Source organism: Callorhinchus milii, unplaced genomic scaffold (genome assembly GCF_018977255.1).
Source record: "Callorhinchus milii isolate IMCB2004 unplaced genomic scaffold, IMCB_Cmil_1.0 Scaffold2, whole genome shotgun sequence".
Taxonomy (NCBI): Eukaryota; Metazoa; Chordata; class Chondrichthyes; order Chimaeriformes; family Callorhinchidae; genus Callorhinchus; species Callorhinchus milii.
Window position 1 is genome coordinate 13,719,456 of NW_024704743.1, and position 23,648 is coordinate 13,743,103.

The 23,648-nt window shown below is 41.5% G+C and overlaps 1 protein-coding gene across 1 annotated transcript in view; it reads right to left on the bottom strand.

Moving 5' to 3' along the window:
- The window catches only part of itga9 (integrin, alpha 9), a 204,051-nt gene that overhangs the window by 15,976 nt on the left and 164,427 nt on the right, over window positions 1-23,648 (bottom strand). The window contains exons 20-25 of the mRNA XM_007904045.2: window positions 20,944-21,023; window positions 11,290-11,379; window positions 9,962-10,064; window positions 5,913-6,020; window positions 1,899-2,024; window positions 571-690 (exon numbers count right to left, since the gene is read on the bottom strand). Coding sequence (XP_007902236.1) covers window positions 571-690; window positions 1,899-2,024; window positions 5,913-6,020; window positions 9,962-10,064; window positions 11,290-11,379; window positions 20,944-21,023 — 627 coding nt within the window. The remainder of the gene's footprint in view (window positions 1-570; window positions 691-1,898; window positions 2,025-5,912; window positions 6,021-9,961; window positions 10,065-11,289; window positions 11,380-20,943; window positions 21,024-23,648) is intronic.

The following is a 23,648-nucleotide window of genomic DNA, read 5'->3' on the forward strand; positions in this document are numbered from 1 at the left end:
CTGCTCCAGAAATACATCCACTGACAGTTCTGACAAAATCTCTGAAGTTTGGCTAAAACGTGTCGTTGAATGTGTTGTTGGGCAGTGAGGTCAGGAGCTTTGCATTGTATACAACTATTGATATATCTGGCCTCAGAGTACATCAATAATAAGCCTTGCTTATCACATTGTCAAAACATCCCATTCACTACAAAGTGTAATGACTGCTTTTGTGGGCGAATGCGGCAGCCAGCTTGCGCACAACAATGCCCTGCAAACATCCACAAAGTGAATGACCAATTTTATCAGGAGGATTGCTGACCAGGACATTGGGGGAAACTCCCTTCCATTTTTGAAACAGTGCCATAGAAGATTTAAAGTCCACCTAAACAGGAGAACAGAGGGAGAGGAGGAGCCACTTGAGGCTCACACTCGGTGCAACACTAACAATGATCACATTGCAAACACTATTTTGTCTTTAAACACTAGAAAGATTGAGCGTAAGAATTTTTTTAAAAAAAAGAGTACATGTAAGTGACTTCCTGATCAGTGCACATTACAGTCTATGGACATCAGCCAAGCCTGCCTCACCTTTTTGAGTATTTCAGTGTTGAGTAGTAAGCGCACATCAATATTCCTGGTTTCTTCCTTTGCTATCGAGTTTAGTTTACACTTGATGATCTGACAAGGTCGACCAGACCTGTCACAGTCCTAATAAAACCAGCAAGGTAGAAGAAAGGAAAATAAGACAGGTTAGCAACTGCAACCCATTACCTCAAACATTTTATAAAAATGATGCACAAGCAATCTTAAAAATGCTAAGCTATATTTTTTTCTTGTGATATTTAATGTGATGATAACTGAAGGACATCTTCCATGAGGTGGCCCAAATATGTTACCTGGGGTCACATGCTGTTCACATTTGTTCTGATTTTTGTGAAACTATATTCTTTCTGCATATATTGTACAGAATACCTGAACAGACAGAATTATACCAGGGAAGAGGGACTTCAGTTATGTGGAGAGACTAGAGAAGCTGAGATTGTTGTCCTTAGAGCAGAGAAAGTTAAGGGGAGATTTAACAGAGGTGTTCAAAATTATGAAGGGTTTTGATAAGCGTAAATAAGGAGAAGCTGTTTCTATGTTTCCACTGATGGGTGGGTCGGTAATCAGAGAACACAGATTTAAAGATAATTAGCAAAAGTACCAAAGGGGAGATGAGGAGAAATTTATATATGCAGCAAGCTGTTACAATCTGGAATGCACTACCTGAAAGAGTGGTGAAAGCAGATTAAATAATAACTTTCAAAAGGGAATACTTGAAAATAAAAACAATGCAAGGTTGTGGGGGAAGATCGGGGGAGTGGGACTAATTGGATAGCTCTTTCAAAAGCACGATAAGCCAATTAGCTCCTTCTGTCCTGTAGGATTCGATAAGAAACGTTGTTGGGAGTAAGTCCAGGTACTGAGGTCTACTACATGAATTGTGTAGCAATGTTTAATGCTGAGTTGTATTATGTGAGTTGTGCAAATGCTGGGCTTTATTATATGAGATGTGTAAACCCACATATACAGCATGCTTTCACAAAGCTTATCTTGACGCTTTCTGAGAAGTGATTTTAATTATTATCTAACAGTTTTGTTGCTTCCTAACTCATGCACCAATGGGATGGAGTCAACCTACTGACATTATCATGGTACCTGGGATGCAGCTAATAAGACTGATGCAGCCTGATGCAACCAAGTGAAAAGTACCAGTGGTTTAGTGTAGCAGGTTGGACGTGGAAGCAATGTGGAAGTTACACCATGCTATCAGCAGAAATTCCAGGCTGAAGGACTCGCCATCATGCAGCAGAGCTGTATAGCCTTGCTCACCTTGTGAGACTGTTGTGTAGTAAGTGGTAAAAGGCATCACTCACCACTATTTTCCTGCCAGACTTAGTGAAGAAAGCAAAAATTGTGTGGAAGATGTTCTCCCTGTCCTGAGGTATGAAGCAGGGCTGGGGGTTTCGGTGAAAGGTACAGTTGCCTCCCTCATGTCCGATCTGAATTAAGAACAGAGTCAGGAACAATGAACATTACAGTATATTTCATCAGTTTAGAGTACAAGGCTGATATCTCTATGTTCAAACTCAGTTATAGACATTGATTGCAGAGTGAGAGGTTCCATATATGACAATAACATCAATCAATCAATTTGATCAAATTGATCAATTGATTCAATCAACTGAATAACCAATTGAAAGCATAATCATTTATTAATACAACAACAGCAACAACAAAATTACATTTGTAAAGCACCTTTCATGTCGGGAGGATGTCCCAAGACGCTGGACAGACAGAGTTATGGACCTGAGGTCGGGTAGGGTGGAGGGCAGGGGTGGGGAAGCAGGGAGTTCGAAAGCACGATTGAAAGGAGGGTTTTGAGGTGGGTCTTGAGGGTGGCGAGGAAGGGGGGTGGGGGGGGGCGGGAGACGGAGGGACTGCGGGATGGAGTCCCAGAGGGTGGGTGCAGAGTGGCGGAAGGCCCGCTCGCCAATAGTGGGGCAAGCAAGACGGGGGACGTGAAGCAGGCCGGAGCCCGCTGAGCGGAGGAGCGAACAGGGTGGTAGGAGTTTAGGAGGTCAGAGAGATGGGGGCAGCAAGACCATGGAGGGCATTGAAGGTGAGGACCAAGATCTTGAACTATATCCTCTGTGCTATACAAATGTAATCTTGTTGTTGTTGATGGGAAGTCATGGAGTTGGGCAAGGATGGGGGTGATAGGGTCACGGAGCCTGGTGCGGAAGAGGACATGGTCTGCAGAGTTCTGGATGATCTGCAGTCTGTGGAGGGAGGAGTTGGGGAGGCCGACAAGCAGTGAGTTTGTATAGTCAAGCCTCGATGTAATGAATGCGTGTATGAGGGTTTCAGCGGCCTGCGGTGTGAGACAGTGTCGGAGCCAGACGATGTTGCGGAGGTGGGGGAAGACAGAGCTGGTCATGGCGCAGATGAGGGGTAGAAAGAATAGATGAGGGTCAAACAAGATCCCAAGGTCCTGGACATTAATAATAAGCAAGTTCCCCATATACTGTAATCAGGAACTAGGAATTGAGCCTCCACCTTTTCATTTTCAGCACAATTAACCTGCAGTACGAGCTTTACAATACACTTGGGATGATCTTTATTGTTTAAATTGGTGCATACGTGTTACATTCACTGTTCCCAACAGGTCACCAAACCCCAATGAAATTAAAATGATGAGTTTTCACAAGCGACTGATCCTTTGTTGATCTCCTTTCCCACTGCTGGTAATGTGGAAGATAGTCAAAGTGTCCAGAGTCATACTCAATTCACTCAGGTCCTATTCACCCAATGTTATTGTGTAGCAACTAATACCCTCTTGGCTGTTTTAGCTATTTTTGCTGCTTTAGTAACTGAGATCTGATGCATGGATTGCTTTAATGGTTCTTGGTTGCTGAGATTGGGAAACTGTTAACATATGTTTTAAATCGTGGAATGCTGCCATCATTCTGACATTGGATACCATTTTTTTTAAAAAGCACAAAATATTGCTATACAGTATGTATTCCAGCTGCAATATGCATTTCTATATTAATTGAGTGTCATGAATATAGTCCATTTTTTCACACAGAGAGTGGTTAGAATATATCGAATAGGGTGGGTGACAATGGGCAGTCTTGCCTTATCCTCCTTTCAAGAGGAATGGGCTCAGGAAGTATACCGTCAACTTGGAATTGAAATACACATTCAAGATCAAATCCAAGAGGCCTTAAGCACCTTCAGAAACAGTATGTATCCATTAAACGCAATATTGCTTTCTAATCCTAATATTGTAGTAACTTAATCATAATATTATAATAATCCTTGCATCTGGTATAGCGCCTTATCATGTCTTTCATTAATCTTGCATTTATATAGCACCTTTCATGTAAATGAAATGCCTGAAAGCATTTTCCAAAATATATCTAATTAGAAATGAAAGTGAACGTTGTTATCAATTTGTTTTAGTGGGACACTGCAATGTGAAGCTGGCTATCGCCTACAAATACGCAGTCACTGCACTCAACATTAAATCCTGTGAAATGCTTTGAGAAGTTTCCACTATGTGATAAGGTGCTACATCATTTGCAAGGATGATTGTGATTATGACATTGGGAAGCTGCTTTAACCCTAGGAGTTTAATGGAATGGCATCTTGCAGTGCTGATCTCTGGAAGGCACAAAGTTATGGAGGGACAGCACAACTCACAGTGCTGATGGTTGTCATTGCTGGAGCTGCAGAGTATGCAGTGCTTACAGCAGCTTAGTCAGGCTTACAACACTCCTTTGACAGGGTAACTGATTATCAATGAATAGGTTACCACACTTTCCACCTCCTCAAAGTCCTCTGGGAAGCAGATGTTTCTGACTTTTCTGCACTCTGCCTTCCATTGAAAGATACTCATGGGAAAAGCACTGGAATGCTGGGGTTAGCCAACCTCTGTCACAGCTCCAACTCTTGTTTATGTATTCAGTTAATCTATTTATCTATCCATCATATTTGTAAGTCTGGTGCCAAGCCTAATTATTCACGGCAAAATTATGCAGATTAATTTGGAGCATGAGCTTTGTTTCCATTTACCTCTCTGCCACGCAAGCCTAAAGTAACTCCTCGAGTGATCAGGCACATTAAAATAAAATAAAACTTCAAAAGAAACAGACTGCATGAACCCAGAAGCTCTATGACACACAAAGGACATGCACTTCTTTCAGCCGTTCAAGCACTAGAAGACAATCTGGTGTGTAAGAAATAGTTTGTGCGTGTGGGCGTTCCAACTTCGAATGTATTTTTCTTTTCTCTTTTGATCCCTGCTCCCTTCCATGTCACAGGTCATTTCCTGACCAAGAAGGCAGGAGGCAGCAATTCCCAGGCCTTGTCACTACTGCTCGTCAGCAAGCCCGCAGGAGGTCTTCAACAGTGACCCAAACTGACTCTCCCCTTTGGTTTCCTCTCCGTTCATGCTGGGAAGCATTTGGCCCCCATTCTTCCTCAAAGCTTGCTGAGCCTGGGAATTTGCCACCTGGGGCATCGCAGGGCAAAGCCATGTCTTGTGCCACGGCGCACTGGCATTGGATTGTGCCACCTCCACTTGACAGAGGTAAATGTGAAATGGCTCCTCCACTCTGAAAGCAGTGGGCAGAGTTATTGCCGTGCTTTTTGAAGTGAGGTTCTCTGTGTTCAGTAGTTAATGAAGCACAGAGCTCGTCAAGGCAAGTCATAGAGCACATCTGTCAGTAAATACCAAGAAACAGGCAAGGGCAAAGCAACTAATGACAGAAATAGCTTCAGCTTGATTAAAGTAAGTTTCCTAGGGATGGAAATCTGGATCTCAATATCCAGCTTTTATAGTAGAAATAGGGCTTAAGCCCATTCACCATCACGTGGATATTTTTCATTTATCTCATTAAAAACATTTATATTCGGAACTTTTCATTTCGCTTAGCAAGACTCGTAAATTTTTGAGCTGAGAATGGAAGACTTTTGCCCCCTTTGGGCACCCAGGCTTATCGTCCAGTATCACAAGGTCTCATATGGCACGAGTTAAAAGTTTCCTGTATTGTGCAACAACAATGGGATCCCCCGGTTAACATTGACTAAGAGCAATGATAAACATTCAATAAGAAGATACAGCAAGGATACAGCAATCAATAGTAAAACAGGCACCAGCATGGGGGATGTGGAAAATCGCCAACCAAAATAGGATTGAATTTAAGATGGTTTTCCTAAAATTCTGCACGGCCTTATATTTTAAGACTTACACTTACCTTATATTTCTCAAGCTTACCAACAAGAGAAATCCAGGCCTCTGATGCTGTAAAATTGCACTGAACAATTTCTTCAAAGGCAACAGAATCATTAACAACCAATTGATAATTGATGCACTCACTCACCACTGTCTCTTGGATCAGGAACATGTCAGCTCCACTCGCCGAAAGCTTGCTTGGAATCATAATTTGGACGAGAAGTTCTGGGACACTGCTTGGACCCATATTTATAACCTTTAGTATAAAAACACAGAAATGTAAAGGTGTCACTGTTAATATCAGACTATATAGAGTGTCACAGCTAAAATTACAAAGGCAAGGTCGAAGATGAGTGTTTTTAGATGGAACTTGAAGGAGGTCAGAAAGGTGGATGAGGCAGAGGGATTGCGGGATAGAGTTCCAGAGTATGGGGGCAGAGATGCTGAATGCCCGACCTCTAATGGCGAGGCGAGAGGTGTGGGGGACCTGGAGCAGGCCAGTGTCTGCCGAGAGGAGGGAGTGGACAGGTTGATATGGGATTGGAGGTTGCAGAGGTAGGGGGAAGCAAGACCATGGAGGGCTTTGAAGGTGAGAACGAGGGTATTAAACTCGATTTTCTGAGGGAAGGGGAGCCAGTGAAGCTGGGCAAGGATGGGGGTAATCGGATCGCTGAGTCTGGTACGGGAGAGGACACGAGCTGCAGAGTTCTGAATAATCTACAGGAATAGAAGGAATAGAAAAGTATAGGAGGGGTGAAGGCTCACGTGGTGTATAAATACTGGCACAGACTAGCTGGGTCAAGTGGCCTTTTTCTGTGCTGTACATTCTTTCTAAATTTTTGTGTCAGCCTGACTCAGTTGGTAGCACTCTCGGCTCAGGGGTTAACACATTACAGAGAAGGCAATCTTGAGGAATAAGCAGAATTAGGTTAAACTGATATTACAAGGCACTATCCCCTTGAGGTGGGGGGAGAGGTGAGCAATATCTCTTTGAGGACACAAAGTGATGTGTCCACCTATGGATTGTCAGAATTGAGTCAACCCTCCGTAGGGGTCTCGAAAATTTGGATCGTGAGCCAGGCGGTCTGCACTACTCCAGATCACTGCTGCTGCAGACCCTGGCTCACCGGCAGGACGTAGAAGGATAGACCAGTCGCTGGAGGCAGGGATTCTTCCCTCTCGGCTCCTGTTAACACTGCAAGCCAAAGCCCTAACGGGTAGGATGGTCCTAGCTGCATAAGCAACAGGAAGCTTGTCAGGCAGTGATGTCAATGGCACGCTGGTTATACAGCAGTAAACTCCAGCAGTACCCTATACATTAAATCTTGGCTTTCATTAACTTGCACCTAAATTCTCTGGGATTAGGTAAACAGGATGTTTCCCTCCAGGAGGAGAGTGTGCATGCCATACCAGACACAAGAACATTTCCATGTATATGTAGTTTGAATACTTTTAAGCATAGCAACTGTGTGTCAGATACCCGGCTAACCCAGCAAATAGATCAAAATCAACTGGGCAGAGATTTCTGTTGAGCAAGCTGGTTTGGATGCAATGATTGGCTTTAAGCAAGCCACTGATAAAAGTGAATGGCAAACAGTAAGAAACGTTCAATCAGAGGTTGTTTACTTCATTTCATACCCATGGGGTAAAGATATGTGGCAAAGCATGGCAATATTATAAAGTTGCCTTTAATCAACCGGTGATCTGAAATTTCTCATGGTCTTAGATTAATGATATTCAACTTAAAATTTAAGATTGTGCTGAATTCTGAAAAATACTCAAATTCAGTCTCAATTTGGAAGCTGGCTCTTTTTAATAACTGTGGAAATCTATTTCCAAATTAAGTTACGAATTTAACATTTTTCAAAAGTTCTGCATGATTTAAACGTTATGGCAAAATAGTCTCAAGGGTAGTAAGCCCAAGAGAAATTTCAAGCCCTAAGTTGACAAGCTGTCTCTCATTCACCTGCCTGTTCCATTAATGAATTATATAATAACAACTTGTATTTACATAGCGCCCTTCATGCAGGACAGTGTCTCGGAGCACTATTCACTGTCGGGGTTGGACGCTGAGCCAGGGAGGAGTGGGAGGTGACCACAGGTGCAGTTTCTACAAGATAGAAACATCAACAATGAGCTGATACGAAAGTCTCAGAAAAGTTTCCTCCTGTCATTTGCAGGGATGTAGGAACTTGTACAATTTCCAACTCCAGGATGATACAAAGCCATAACTCCTTTCCTGCTGACATACATTTCCCCCGTTAATGGAAGTAGTGGGATCAGAACAAGATAAATAAGAACTGTCACTGGAACGAAGCAGGCATGCAGTTGAGCTGGAATATATACTTAAGTGCTGAGTGTGTTTCCCAGGGGGGTGGTTTATGTCTGTTGAAGGAATGTGAGGAGAGTGAAGCTGCATGTCCCCTGCCAAGACTATGCACCAAACCAGGGAAACAGAAAAGGAGTGAGTTTAATTAGAATGCAGTTCAATGTTACAAATCTTCACGGTTTGTCATTGCTCAGTCAACATACCAGCTTAATCAATGTGGGCAAATTTTGTGCAACTAAAAGTCAAATACACACGTGTTCTTTGACTTTCACAGTAGCATTTCTTAACTCTTGGAGTGCCAAAAGCCCTGTGTGCAGCGCCCACATCACATACACAGTTTAGTCAAGTTACTTGTCAAAGCACCCCTCTTGATTCCAACCCCAGCTCTGGTACAAATCCTTGACTGCTCAAGGCTTTGGGACGCCATCCTGATGTGAAAGACACTATATAAATGCAATTTGTTGTTTCTGTTGTTTGAATGCATCCCAATTCTACACATTGATTTGTTACCATTTGCAATGTGAAATAAAAATTACCGCCAACATGCCTGAGAGCAGATCTGATTTGATGTCAATCCTGGAGCCAGAGCTCAAGTGCATCTTCACATGATACTGGCTGAGTAACAGTAATGATTTAAGCTTACAATAGGAAACCCCATTAAAAGCTTACATACACTGCCAGGGGTGAAGTCATCATAGTCAGCGGATAACTGCCGAGACCCAATGGCAGTAAACTAGATTTAATCCCATCAGCAAAGAAGCTAACACTATAGTCAGCTTTATACAAGCAGCTGGCAGCCAAAGGGGTCAATAATTGATTTGAGGAGTATGAAATATTTTGAGGATTCAGTGTTGATCCTGATACATTGAAAACAGGTTCTTACTTTCGATTCTTTATTACTTTTGGGCAGAAGTACGGTTGCTGCTGTCAATCAAAAAGAAAACCCAGAGGAAAGCTGACTGCCAAAGAAAAGGAAAATTTGGAAAATTCCCTTGGTCTCATCTTAGGGAAGGTTTCAAGGTTAAATTGAGGAGGATCGGTCCAGAGCCAAACACAAATAATGCTGTATTAGAAGTAGGCGAACGGACATTCACCTCAAGCAGAAACCCAACCCTTAATCCGAGGGTTTAAGAAGAAAATAATTTGCATTTTCAGAGTATCTTTGCATGTCGAAACATCTCAAAGTAGTCATTCTTGTCAAGTGTAATAACCACCTTTTTGGAGGCAATTGCACTAGTTGTCTGCACCAGGAAATCCTCACAACAGCCATGAGGTGAACGGCCAATTAATCTGAAGGAATTTCAGCCAAGACACTGACAAATTCCCTTCTGTTGTGCATTTCTATTATAGGATCTTTGACCTACACCTGAACAAGTAGACTGGACCTCAGATTCATAACTCATTGAAAAGATGGTACTACCTTCCAGTAATGCAGCTAGGGCTTGAATTTACAACCTTCTGAATGAAAGGTGAGTTTGCTACCAAGTGAGCCAAGCTAACATTAACTATAAACAACCTGATCACAACTCATGGTATGAAAATGCGTTAACTCAGAGTGAAAGAAGTGTTTGCAAACCTGAACAAATCTTCTGGACCAAGCACAATAATCATTTAAATATGCTAATATATATTTTACATATGTTTTTACACTAATATCATGAAAACTGATTGGATTGAGCCTATGGATGATTGTTTCCATCACTCATAAAATGAATGAGCAACATATAATAACAAGCCAACTGAAGTAATATTTAATCCATTTTTTTGTATGGAACTTAAAACTACTAATTGAAGCCACTCAATTTTACTTTACCAAATAACACAATTTGATGTTTGGATTAAGCTATATTTAAGAGGCGAAAGCTTACCTGAAAGGTGAAGTTGAGTGGCTGAAAAAGGCAGTCTTCCATTTGAATAAATTTCGACACATCCACCGTCGAACCGTAAATGAAGGACGTTGGAGAAATTGATCTGCATGAATGAGTGAGAAGAAAGGGAGAGTGAGAAACACAGGCAATGAGTCCACTGATCCTAAAGTTCAGTTTGCCATCATCACAAAATGCTTGCTACTTCTTTTACTGTCAGCGAGACATTGGGGTCAAATTACAGTACTTCTTAATGGGATTCCTTTATAAGGCCGGTCATGCCAACGCCGTGTTTTCTGAAAATAGGAGTCCCAACAAAACCAAAATAAGAGTTGACATTTATATAATGCCTTTCACATTGGCAGGATGTCTTCAATAATTCAGATTCACAACATTCATTCACAGCTTTCGGAGGTCAGTCTGGTCCATCGCACTGTCTTTTGGCAATTCTGCTTCAGATGCTTTTAATCAAATTCCTTATTAAGAAATCCCACAAGTTAGACCCAGTATGTGCTTCACAACATCTGTTTACAGTGCTGAGCCTTTGCAAACGTTGGAATTTCAAACTATTGTTGGAGAGAAATTCCATCTGGGTCTAGGTTACTCTATTTACGCAACATTTTGGAGAGTCCAAAATTTGGCAAATTGTTGAATTCAGTTTTCTGCAGTTTTAAAATGTTCCGAAATGTTACACAAAAATAAAGTAAACAGATCCAGGTGGAATTTCTTCCCCTGCAACTTGATATTTCAGATGTAACAGTCTCTTGTTCTTCTGCAACAGCTTACATGTTTTAAAACAAAACAGTTTGTGCTGTTTTACTCTCTGAGAATTGAATGAAGATATTAGTAGCAAATGATTTATATGTTTATTTTATATATACTTCACATTTAATATATATGTACACATACATATTATAATACCCATGTACACATACATATATATTCTGCATACACAAACACATAAATTTATTCCTCACTGAGTATTACATTTGGCATTGAGTGTGAATCTGTTTAATTAGTAAATTTAGCAACTTCCACAGCTGTACCCTTACAATGGCAACCGTATTTTGACTGCACACTGGCCCAAGATCTGATAATTTACAATCACTTTCTCTCCTCACTCTGAACAGTACTCACTAGTGCCTTTCCTATATTACACTGTAATAGTAACCTGTCAGTCCCGCTCCTTTATCATACTGTAAAAGTAAATATCAGTCTGTATTGTCTATTGTACTGTTACAGTAACTCTCAATCCCTCTTGATTATACTGTAACAGTAACTATCAGGTCTTTCAGCACATGTTCAAGTTAAGATGTGACAGGCGAATTTACCCTGTAATAGCTGTGTCCACTTCATGTTTCAGAGGCATGGTGAGGTATAGGGTGTTGTCATGGAGAGATTCATTGCGTTCCACATTCCCACTGCAGAATACAAACACAGAGAGCCTTAAGCACCATATCAGCTACTAACAGCGATTACACACTAATTCAGGTCCACTCTTCAAGCAGCAGGTTGAACAGTTCAGAAATGATATGGAGCTTAATAAATGCATTAATACGGTTCAGTAGCAATGGTGCTATAGTATTTCAAATGACTGTCATGGACATAACTCCAGCCCATCAGTTTTCGAGAACATCCTAAAATAATACAATAGTTTGTGTCCATCAGCATTGCCCTTCTCGCCGGCTGATCTACTGCTGGTTCCTGCTGAGGTGCATGTGGTTGCTGTTGAACCTGAACTTCCTCAGCTTTTTGTTCAGCCGGGTGTCTGACACATGCGGAAACCCATCATCATGCTTAAGAATATCCAAACCAACAGAGTTTCAGGCATCCCACATACATTTGGAAATTCCCATGTAATGGAATGAATGCCCTCTCCCTGGAGAGACACATCTGCTGACCCAAGTTCAGAGAGGATGACGCGCAAGTTGTAAAGAGTCAAGGCTTGGGGACCCCAGAGTGTGCGTTGGGGTATTTCTAGAGTCTAACCAACTAAATCTACATAGCTTGCCATTGAAAACACAGTCTGGCAAGTTTCCCGCTACTTATCCATCTAAGACCACCCAACACATTAGGGCTTGAGCTTGCAGGGTTAACAGAAGATGAGTAGGAGGAATTCCTGCCCCATCCTCAGCTCTGCTCCAGCGTCGTACCCCAATTGTTCATTCTGTTGCAAACTCCTTACCATTTGCTCCAAGCAAGGTCCCAGTCAGAAATGTGTTATACTGTCCACTAGTCTCAGTGCTCACCTGCCATTCACTGCCCTCACTTTTTTCATTAACTCCATCTTTGATACTTTACTGTCACCCTTCTCACTGTGAAATGCTGAACAATTTCCTCTTCAATGGCCTTAGATAAATTACTTTGGCCTTTTGTTCTCCCTCTTTGATCTGTTGTTTTACTCATCCTTTGAGGAACTGGACTTCCCAAACTATTAGGAAGTACTGACTGAAGATTGTTACATTCTCCCATCATTTCACCCCTGATTACTCACACAATCATTTTAATTAAGATCAGTAAATAGAGAAACTTAGACTCTTTAAAATTCATTTAGTATTGATGGATATCACATTTCACTACAACTACACAGCCTGTGACTAGCTTTGAGTAATTTCAACATTATAGATAGCATATCAAATACAAGATAATTTCTTCCCATTAAGATTAAAACTAAAATCAATTCTCCCATCAAAAGTATGTCCTTTTTCCCTTAGCCAGACTTTGTAACTCCTGTATCTCAGTAGAGTCTAAGTGCTCTGAGATGCTACCCTGTGTGGAGGGCGCTATATAAGTGCAAATTGTTGCTGATGTTGTTGAGTCCCTCTTGAAGAATGGAACTCATCACGGTTTGAAGCTGTTAAGTGTGACTCTTCTGTCAGTCAGTGGTGGAATACAGAGGTCAGTGACATTTCTGGCTTTTGTTCAAAAATGACAACACTGAATAGTTGGCATTTGAAACTTGAAATTTCATCAGCACTTCAAAACTCACTTCAAACACTCAAAGCTCAAAAACAAATCATTTGAGAAGCAAGAGTAAGAACTCAAGAATGTTGCTTTTGGATGTTTTGACCTCTCCTTCCTCCCATTTTGACGAAAATGTCTCACTGAGAAAGCCTTGATTTATTAGGGAGAAACAACACAATTGAACCCAATCCATTCATAAAGTCTCACCCATATATCGGGGAATTACAGACTGCCAATGTGCTTCAACTGGAGAGACATTAGGTTTAAAATACAATAGAATTTACATTTAAATAGCACCTTTCATGTTGAAAGAATGGGTTAAAGCACTTACAAATGTGTTATTTACAACAGGAAGTTGCAAACAGCGCCTCCCACTGGTCACTGAATGCATGCCATATTGCCCCTAAAGGTGGTCTCTACAGGCAGCATTGGAGCAGAGTTTCCACGGGTCAATATGACACATATCTGATTACATTCAATAGTCGCATTTTAAATTTCCTGTTACGAGTATCATGTTTTCACCCCTGCTTACCATCTGCTCTGCATCTACACAAGCAATTGGCAATGACACTAGGTCAGACAAAATAATAATAATAATCCTTGCATTTGATATAGCGCTTTTCACGTCTCAAAGCGCTTCACATAATATACTGTAAAGTTAATTGACTGTGTATTTGTGGGCGAAACACAGTAGCCAATTGCGCACAGCAGTGTCCCACAAACAGTCGGGGATTGAAGTGACCAATTTATTATTGTTTTTTTTCTTGAGGAATTATGATCAGGCGTGCGGAGTAAGAAAACTTGTCCAAGGTTTCGCCCTGCCGGGAATCAAACCCAGGTCTCTTGCTTGTAAGACGAGTACTCTAACCACTGAGCTACAGGTCTCCACAACATAGGAACAAATTGCATTTATTGAAAGTGACAATGTGAGTTTGCAATGGGAAAATCCACCATTGGACTACCACAACGTTAACAGAGCACTGTAGGAAATTCATTACAATGGTTTTAAATTCTCAGGAAGATGCTGAAAGATATTCCAAGCTTTCCCACCCCTCCCGAATACAGGGCAAAGGTGCGGTCTATATATTGGCCTGTTCTGGATGTGATTCAGTTCAATTTTAAAAGCAGAAGGAAAGGAAGGAGTCATAAAGGAAAAAAAATTAAAGTAAATGAGCTGACCTTGTCCAACCAGCCCTTGTTTTTTTTCTAAACAATAACTATATGAAAATTCCAACCCTCAAACAAGTTATTTGGAATTTACGTACTTATTGTGACAATGGGCTGTGTATTTCAGCTGCTTTTAGCAATTTTGCCAAAGCAAGTCTTGCACCCCTGCATCTTTCATTTCCTTCCTTTCCTTCTATTTTCTAAATTGAATTGAATCACATCCAGAACAGACCAGTATATAATCTTTGCGCTGTGTTTGGGAAATGAGGGAAAGCTTGAAATATTTTTCAATACCTTTGTGAAGAAATAGCCCTAATTCCAAACAACAACATTTGGTTTTTAAGCTCATTAAGAAATAGCTTTATCAACTTGTCAAGGGGGAAGCTGAAAGAAATTTGGAGTGTGAATTGACTCATTGCTCAATGTAATGAGTCAATTACATGTCAAAACAGTGCGAGGCAGCAATAAACAAGGCAAACAGGATGCTGAACTATTTTACCAAATCAGTTGTTTTCAGATCCCCATAAATCATACTCAGTATGTACAGTGCTCTGGTCAGCCCGCACCTAGAGTTCTGTATTCCATTCAAGTCACCATGACATAAGGGCCTAGAGGTGGGCCATAGAACCAATGCAGAGGAGAGCAACGAGCAATGTTGGAGGAATGAGCAACAATTTAACAACTGGGACTCTTCAGTCTTACAATGAGATGTCTCAGAGAGGACATATAGAGCTATACAAGATTTTAAATGGGATTGAGAAGTAAACTCAGATCAATACTTTTGGATGTACCAAGACAGGAGAACAAGAAAATATGTGTTTAGAGATGCAAAGGGCAATTTCAGGACTGATACCAAGAAGTATTTCTTTATGCAGAGGGTAATTAATACCTGGAACAGCTTGATGCTGTGATGGGAAGGCAGTAGAGTGGGTATTCTAGAAGGGTGAGATTAAACAGACCTTCATTCAAACCTCGTGTGATCTTGTGAACACTGAGTCAAGTAAATGAAACTGGTTTATATCAGACAGAGAATGACAAGGGGTTCAGGACTCTGTTGAATAAGGATTTGCACATACCAATATGTAATTGTTAAAACTGTTAACCACTTTTATGATAGTTTTAGTTTTTATAACTATTTGGAGTTCAGATACTACTGGATTCTATCTCTATGATCTCTTGTGCAATGCTAAGCTCTTTTTAGGTTTCTTGTTATTAACTCGATGGGTTTAAACACTGCTTATTTCATCCAAACAAAATTCAACTGATATCTCCACAGCTGTCTTTCATATACAAAAGGTATTATCTTTGAATAGTATTTCCATTGGGATGTCTGAGTGTTCTTTCATACTTTTAGTACATATTTGGACATTAGTAATGCAGGAATGAGACTGTGTTCCAGGGCTGCTAAATTGAACAATCCATAGAACTCTCCGCAGGCAACGACTGGATACCAAAATGAACATACACAGATTAAGGAATCGGACAGGGATGCTTGCTGCTTTAAGGCTTTACAGAAGCCAACTGTGATTCTGCGCCTTGTGCTTTGTTATTTTGAGCATTCAACATACAAGTCCTGAGGAGTCAGGACTGGGGCAGGATTTGGGGCAAAGAGCGGCTTTCATTAAATAGAACCTGCGTTTAGGACTGTGACTGAAAGATACTAATCTTGGCAAGAGCGTGACTCTCCCCCACTTTGCTGGCTTCTGCTTCATGTAGAACAAGAACTACAGAAATACAATAATACAGCTTTTAAGCAAATTAGGCTCTTCTTTCAGGACTTCCTATAGTTTCACAATATGTCCTGATAAAAGTATTGGCCTGTCTCTGTGCATAAAAATCTGTTAGCATTGACGTACAGCATGCAGTTTCTCTTCCACTTTAGAAAAAGTTCATACATATATAAAAAAAAGTTTTATTAACTCATGCAGAGGATCAGGTTCTCTGTCATCTCTATAGATCCAAAGCAAAGCAAGTTTCTGCAGAGACAAGAGAGAGAGATCTGTTTAATTAGAGTTTTAAGGATACTGTATTTGGAAGGATGCCATCAACACACAAACTGTTATCAGTATTTACTTTATTACCATAGCAACATCCAGCATCCTGACCCTTACTTACTCCCTGAGACTTATCGGTTGAACTAATTGGACAAAAAACATTTAGAGATCCAATCCTCATTTTATACTGCGATCCAAAATGATTTCACTTGCAGCCGGAAGCAATGTGGAACTGGGAGGAGCTGGAAGGAGCCACTGTCAGACGCCTGATAATGGAATACTGGAATCAATTTGACTGGGTGGTAGTCTCGGTTGTCCAGTTTCTGAACCAGACAGGTCAACGGCACTTTAGACAGACAAGCAAGCCTGGTGGCATAGTGTGTCCCTCCAGGAAGAGAGTGCAAAGCTCCATTCCAGACACAGGGACATTTCTAGATATATGTGGAACTTCCATTCTGGTTTGAATAACTCACAAACAGACTAATGGATTTTCATGTTAATAATAATAATATTTATTAAATTTGGTATAGCACATTTCATGTCGGGAGGACGTCCCAAAGCGCTTCACAGAAATATACTGGGAAGTGACTGGTGTCTCTTTGTGGGTGAATGGAGTTGACCAGTACACCAGGAGAAACTCCCTTCTCTTTCTGAGTAGTGCCATAAGATCTTTAACGTCCACCTGAACAGGTTGACGGCACCTCAGTTTAATGTCTCATCTGTAGGTTGGCACTGCCAACAATCCAACACAGCCCCACCGCTGCAATGAAGTGTCATCTGAAACTATATAGTTCCAAGTACCGATGTGGGGTTTGAACCCACAATCTTTTGACTCAGAAGCGAGAGTGCTACCAACTGAGCCAATTGGTTATACACTTGACTGATTAAAAAAAACACAGAGCTGGAAGTCTGATATATGTTTCCTACTCTTCATGGCACTATCCTGGGACTACGCACAATTGGACACTTCCAAATGACAAGGCTCAGCTCCAATTTATACTAATTGTCTCAATTCAAACCATAAGTTCTGTACTTATAGACTGTGCCCACCACTGTGGAGTCCTGTAGCTCAGTGGTTAGAGCACTTGCATCGCAAGCGAGACACCTGTGTTCAGTTCCCGACGGGGTGAAATGTTGGACAAGTTTCCTTACTCCACACTAGCAGTAAGTAGGAACCTGGTTGTTAGTCGATTGGCAGATCATTTTTCCTTCAAAAAAAAAGCAAAAAATTTGTGACTTCAATCCATGATTGTGAGAAAACTGCTGTGTGCAATTGTCTGCCACGTTTCACCCACAAAATATACAGTCAATTCAGAGATCCAATCCTCAGACCTGCTGAGTGTTCCCAGCGACTTCTGTTTTTGTTTCACTTTATAGTATATTCTGTGAAGCGCTTTGAGATATCTCGAAGATATGATGAGGTGCTATATCAAATGTAAGGATTATTATTATAAACACAATGTTGCACTGATATCAAAAAGAGGCTGCAACGACCCTATTTATTTTTATGCTTTTTGCAAACTATTCTTGTCAGGTGGGGGGTAGGATGATCCACACTGTGAACATCTGCAGTGGAAACCATTGCACTATCAGCAGATGTGTGTGATGTTTATCAACACTGAATAGGACGTAGGCAGATCCCACTCCCCTCTCCACTTTGTTCTGAATGGTGAAGTCTAAAAAGCCGGGTTCCCTGCATGCTGGATTTCCGGATCATGACCTTTGACTGTGGGTTAGTGGGATACCAGTCTTTAATAAACAAACAACTCAAAGAGCTGGTGTCTCTTCCGCTAACTGTCAGTCGAATGCTGTGACTTGAGAGAAGGACTACGCTGGTAGTCCAGCTTTGTAGGCTTCACCATTGAGCTCAGTATAGGGTGCGGGCGGTGAAGTCAGGGGGATGGGGGGAAGGCTGCCACTGGCCCATTTGATGCAACATATTCTCTGCAAAATACAATCACGACACTTTACAGTAAATCCTGTGAAGCTTTTTGAGAAGTTCTACGAATGCGGAAGGCGCTGCATTAAATGCAAGGATTACTACTTTGTGATATTTGTGTAAATATCACACAATCCACATAATCAAACCCCTCATGTCTTATCTTGTTTACATCTAGTTTGTGAGGCATTATAAAAGTCCGAGTTGGGGGGGGGAAGAAGTGTTTTCCAAAATATACAGTCAGTTCACTTTACAGTATATTCTGTGAAGGGCTTTGAAACGTCTCAAAAGACGTGATAAGGCACTATATCAAATGAAAGGATTATTATTATTATCAAAATTCCTGACCCCAGTTGTCGGAGTTGTTTCCTTCTATGATGGGAACAGCAGTGTTTAAAGAGTACGAAGAGTCTCTCAGGCGACACATTTCAACACCCACCAACCCCCACCCCCCACCTCAACAAGCAGCTGGTTGCAATTACGTTCATCATAGGACCCCAAAGAATGTTAGACTGAACCAATTATGACTGTATTTGTCAACCAGAGTTCATATGGGCCCGCATTTAGAAAGATATTGGAGTCAAAATGTTTGAGTTATGATTTCTCCTGTTAATTTTTTGTGTATCTATGTATCTTGTAAATAAGTCTGAACAAATACTGTGCTGTAATACTGTCTCCTCACATTTTTTTCACAGATATCTGTGTAAATATGACTGCCCACCCCACCCAGAAGCGAGACTGTACATCCATCAGTCATTTAAATTGAGCACCCTGAAGTCATTTGGGATTGTACTGTAATCTCCCCCACTCCGCCTCACCGCCAATGTTTGGGACTACACTCACAAACATTATGATATATTTCACCGCCAAGGGACATTTTTGATGTAGTGCCCTCCCTTCTTCCCCACCGGCATTAGAGACTGTAACACACAAGTACACACACACATTAGCATCTTGGGATGTCCTCGTGGAGTGAAAGTGCTATATAATTGTAAATTCATGTTGCATTAATGTTAGGAAAAGTACACTCCCCCCACCCCAAAGTTTGGGACTGTCTTAATGGGAAGGAATAAGTGCCTGAGCAAAAAGAGGGTGATAATGGTCTCACGCACTTCATTCTGAACTGTGTTGCCCATCAGGACAGTTGCAGAGAGGGAGTTCCTGGTACCTTCCAACCACCTAGTGAGGGCTCAAACCTGCCCTTCTGTGCTTCATACTCTCCAGATTTAGGTAAGCAGAATGCATCCCTCTGGGGAGAGAGTGCGCATTCTATTCTAGATACAAGAATTTCTATGTGCCGGTGGGAATCATGGAACTCTCAGTCTGGTCTGGATACGTGTGGTTTCTGCATGTGTCAAACACCCAGCTGAAATCCTGCCTTTACCGAGGTGACATTCACTCTGCTCTCACACTGATCTCCAACTGAGCCCCAGGGACCTGCTTTCCCCACAATTCCGCGCCTTGGGATGTCCTCTCGACATGAAAGGTGCTCTACAAATGTAATTTTGTTGTTGTGTGGAGGGCGAATCAGAGGTCAGTGTCTGAGTGGATTGTCGTAATACATGTCCATGTCTCGCAGAATTCACCTTTTGTAGATCTCACACTTTAAACCCCACTTAAACCCTTTTTAACTCTGCTTTTACAAATCCTCATTTGAATTCCTTTTTAAGAATAACATGCAGAAGCACAACAATTTTGTGTTCCTATTTCCTGAATCGCTTCCTCACTGAAACATTGCTTCAGGCCAGCCACACAGCAGTTTGCACTGAGTTCAACTGTGGGTCAGCAAAAACAGGCTAATGTGCTTTCAGCTACTATGCCACAACCCTTTGCCATTCCCTGCCTCAACGCCTTTGTCTTGCTCCCTATTTGTCTGTCTTCAGATCACACCTTTGACTATTTTCGTCTTTGACTATAGCTACGGTCACCTCCCCTTTCTCCTCGGCTCAGTGTCAAATTACACCATTGTAGTTCTGAGACGCTGCTCATATGAAGGGTGTTATAAAAAATGCAAATTATTGTTGTTATTGTAACGTGTTGGGACAAGCTCCCATTTTTAGAAGGCGAACATTTCTTCCAGTGGTTTTCTGATCTTATATGTCTGGTTACAACTGAAGTATTGAACAAGTGCTGCAGGTGTGAAGCAAGGCTACAGAGTACAAAAAAGGTAGCCTTTTAGACAACTGATTGACATTAAAGTGGCACCATCTTCATGAAATGTGCTTGACAAAGCATATCCTCTGGGAAGCAAAGAGACACCCCCTACTCCAATAAAAAGTGGGCTCACCTCCCGGGCCACCTTTGACTGCAACTCGGCTCCACAAAAGCTGGCACTGAGATCGATAACTGAGGAGATTTCCAAAGGGTTCAGACCGCTTGAAAGATATCCAACTTCCTACAAAATTTGCTCGTTACAATTCCTCTCGCACATCTTGCAAGAAGGTCTCTAAAGCCAGAGGAGTTACGTGGTCACCTTGGTAGCAGACTCATTTAGCCTCTCAACCACACAGACAATATAAAGTAGCCACACAGTTTGCTGACTTGCTAGTAGTATCAGTATTATCTAGTTAAACTTCAGCAGTACCCCAACGTACATTCTGGGGTTCCCAAAGCTTGGCTGTTGCCAGGCTGCATCTAATACTTTCCGGAATTAGGTAAGCAAAGTATATCCTTTCAAATTCCATTCCAAACTTGGGAATTTCCATGGGAATTGTATAGGTGGTACACATATGTGGAACTCTCAGTCCGGTTTGGATACTCAAGCATGATGATACGTTTCTGCATGTGTTAAGACACCCGGCTGACCAAAGAAACCTTCTTTCTGTCTTTATCTCTCTCTCACACACATACACACACTCTGTACTGGTGTCAATCCACTGCACAAAGCCAGAGAGACGCCACTGTTGGCCAGAAAACCTTACCTTTGTGTGGAGACTATGAAATCCAAACTCTCCTGATCACCAATCAGATGACTCGTGTCGAATATTACACTGAATTCATACTGTAGGATATAAAAGGGAATTGGAGATTAGCAGATCATTTTATGGAGAACAGCTTGTTTGGTGATCTTCCAAATTGTGACATTTCCAAATCAGACGTTCATGCAGAATATCTTTGGATCTGATCAACAACAGCAACAATTTGCATTTATATAGAACCTTTCATGTAGGGAGTATGTCCGATCACTCGGGCAATAACCCTTTCCATTAGTTTCAGGTCTCCTCTATGTGAGGCGACAAGTGACATGGAAGGGGTGTTGTTAGGAAGTCTGGACATTTTCTGTATAATCTGCCTCCGAGATCAAATGCGCACATCTCAAAGATAATAAAGCCTCTACTGACAGTAACCATGTCCAAGGAAGATCCAATAAATAATAGACATCTTCATCTCATCTAACCAGATTGCTGGCCTTTCACTGAACAGATAGCAATGAAGAGCAGGGCTCTGATGTCATTGGCCTCTTGTAGCAGCAACACAAAGTACAGAGGCTTGGACCTGCCAAACAATTAGCTGATATTAAACAGGGTGACTATGGATACACTACAACTGGCTCTGTGTTGGGAAGTGTCAAAATTCAGCCAAGGCTCCTGCTTATATTCACAATTTAGTGTACATATAGCAGGATTGGGCTCACCCATGGTACCCACCATTGTTAAAAGAGAGTTACACAGTACTTGGGTAGTCGAGGTATTAAGGGGTATAATGAAAGGGCGGGGCACTAGGTTAAAAAGTCAGCTAAGCTGTAATAAACTGACGGAACTGGCTTGATGGTCTGGATGACCTCCAGTGCTGAACAGCCAATTGATGCTCACACTTACTGTCCAGGCTCACACGTCAATACTGGACTTGTGGGAGAGGTGGCAAGTGGCTGGTTCCTGAGCTACAAGGCTCTAGTCACTGCCTCATGGACAGAGGAGAATAGAGTAAATGTAAGACGAAAGGAAAACCATTTCCAAACAGCAATATGTGACCAAGGAATCCTTTTTGCTTGTGCTTTTATTTAAAATTTGAAAATTTTTAACTGTTAACAAAGACAAACTGTATGTCATGGAAGTACTTTCTGTCGCCACAAAATAAATCTGATCACTTCACAAGTCCTTAAGATCTTCAGTGATTTATAATGGCTCCTCCTTCCTCAAGCCAGTGCCACAGAAATCTTAACTTTGGCATAAAAATAATATCCAAAATTGGCGCTTGATTAATGACAGCAAACAGACAGGAACAGAAGAGACTAAAAAAAACTCTTTTGTTGGGAGTAATTTTGACTTCAGAGCAATTTCCTTCGAGAAATAAAGTGTTTTCCTGTGTGCATGGCTGAACAGAACAGTTGTAACACTGCCACGTCAAACAGACACAGTGCTTTCAATAAGCTGGACATGAAACCAAAGCGATTTTAACAAGCAACCTGGTGTAATGTGTATGTATGTACCTCATGCAGACAAACAATAACACTGGGCTTTCATTATCAAGTAAATGTGTTCTATGCTTTCCCTTTTTGTACATGTTTTGCTCTCCCTTGGTTGTTCCCAGTCCGAGACACAGATGGCAGGCAGTCAATCTGCAACAATGTCAAATGCCACACTCACCGGCCACTAGGAGGAGCAGGAGAGCAGAGGTGAAAGTGGTTGCAATGGACACGGTGGTTGCCGCTGCATGTAAAGGTGGAGGAGAAAGTGCTGTCTGACTAATGAAGAGGAGTGAGTGGTATTTATTTATCACACCATTGAAAAATACAGTCACTGAGGCCACTCAGTAAACAGGCAAGACTCTTAAGTGTGACTGTTACTGTCTTACTGTCACAACAATAATAATATTGTTGCCACCTGGTGTGTGGAGTAAGGAAACTTGCCCAAGGTTTCGCCCTCTGCCTGGAATCGAACCCAGGTCTCTCACTTGCGAGGCGAGTGCTCTAACCACTGAGCTACAGGACTCCACAGTGGTGGACACAGGATTCTAACCACTGCAATGGTACAAACTGGAGCCTGTCTATAGCACCCATTGGACTCACCAATCAGTAGCAACAGAGGGCAGAGCATTGGTCTAACCTTCATTTTTTTTCTTGAGCTAAAGTGCTATCTTGCTAACTGGCACTCTAACCCATGAAGGAAATGTCTCCCGGTATCCTGGCCAATTATCACCTAGATAAATCACTCATATCATCATAATAATACTTCCTTGCATTTGATATAATGCCTTTCATTTTGTCAAGATTTCTTCATGGCTGTTTGTGGTACATTGCTATGTGTAAATTGGCTGCTACATTTATCTACAGTCACTACACTTTACAGAATAACCAATGTAAATATACACTGCATTTTGGACATTCACTTGTTTACTGTTTGGGAAATTAGGGGGAAGCGTTGAAGAAAATTCCCCATGATGACTAAATAAGTCCAGCTGAGATCATGAGACCATTGATAATAATAATAGTAATTCTTGCATTTGATATAGCACCTTATCAAGTCTTTGAGACATCTCAAAGTGCTTCACAGAATATAATGTAAAGTGAATTGATATATTGTATGGCTGAAAAGTGGCAGCCAATTGTGCACAGCAGTGTCCCACAAACAATCGTGGATTGAGTGACCAAATTATTATTTTTTTTAAAGCAATTATTACCCCTGGA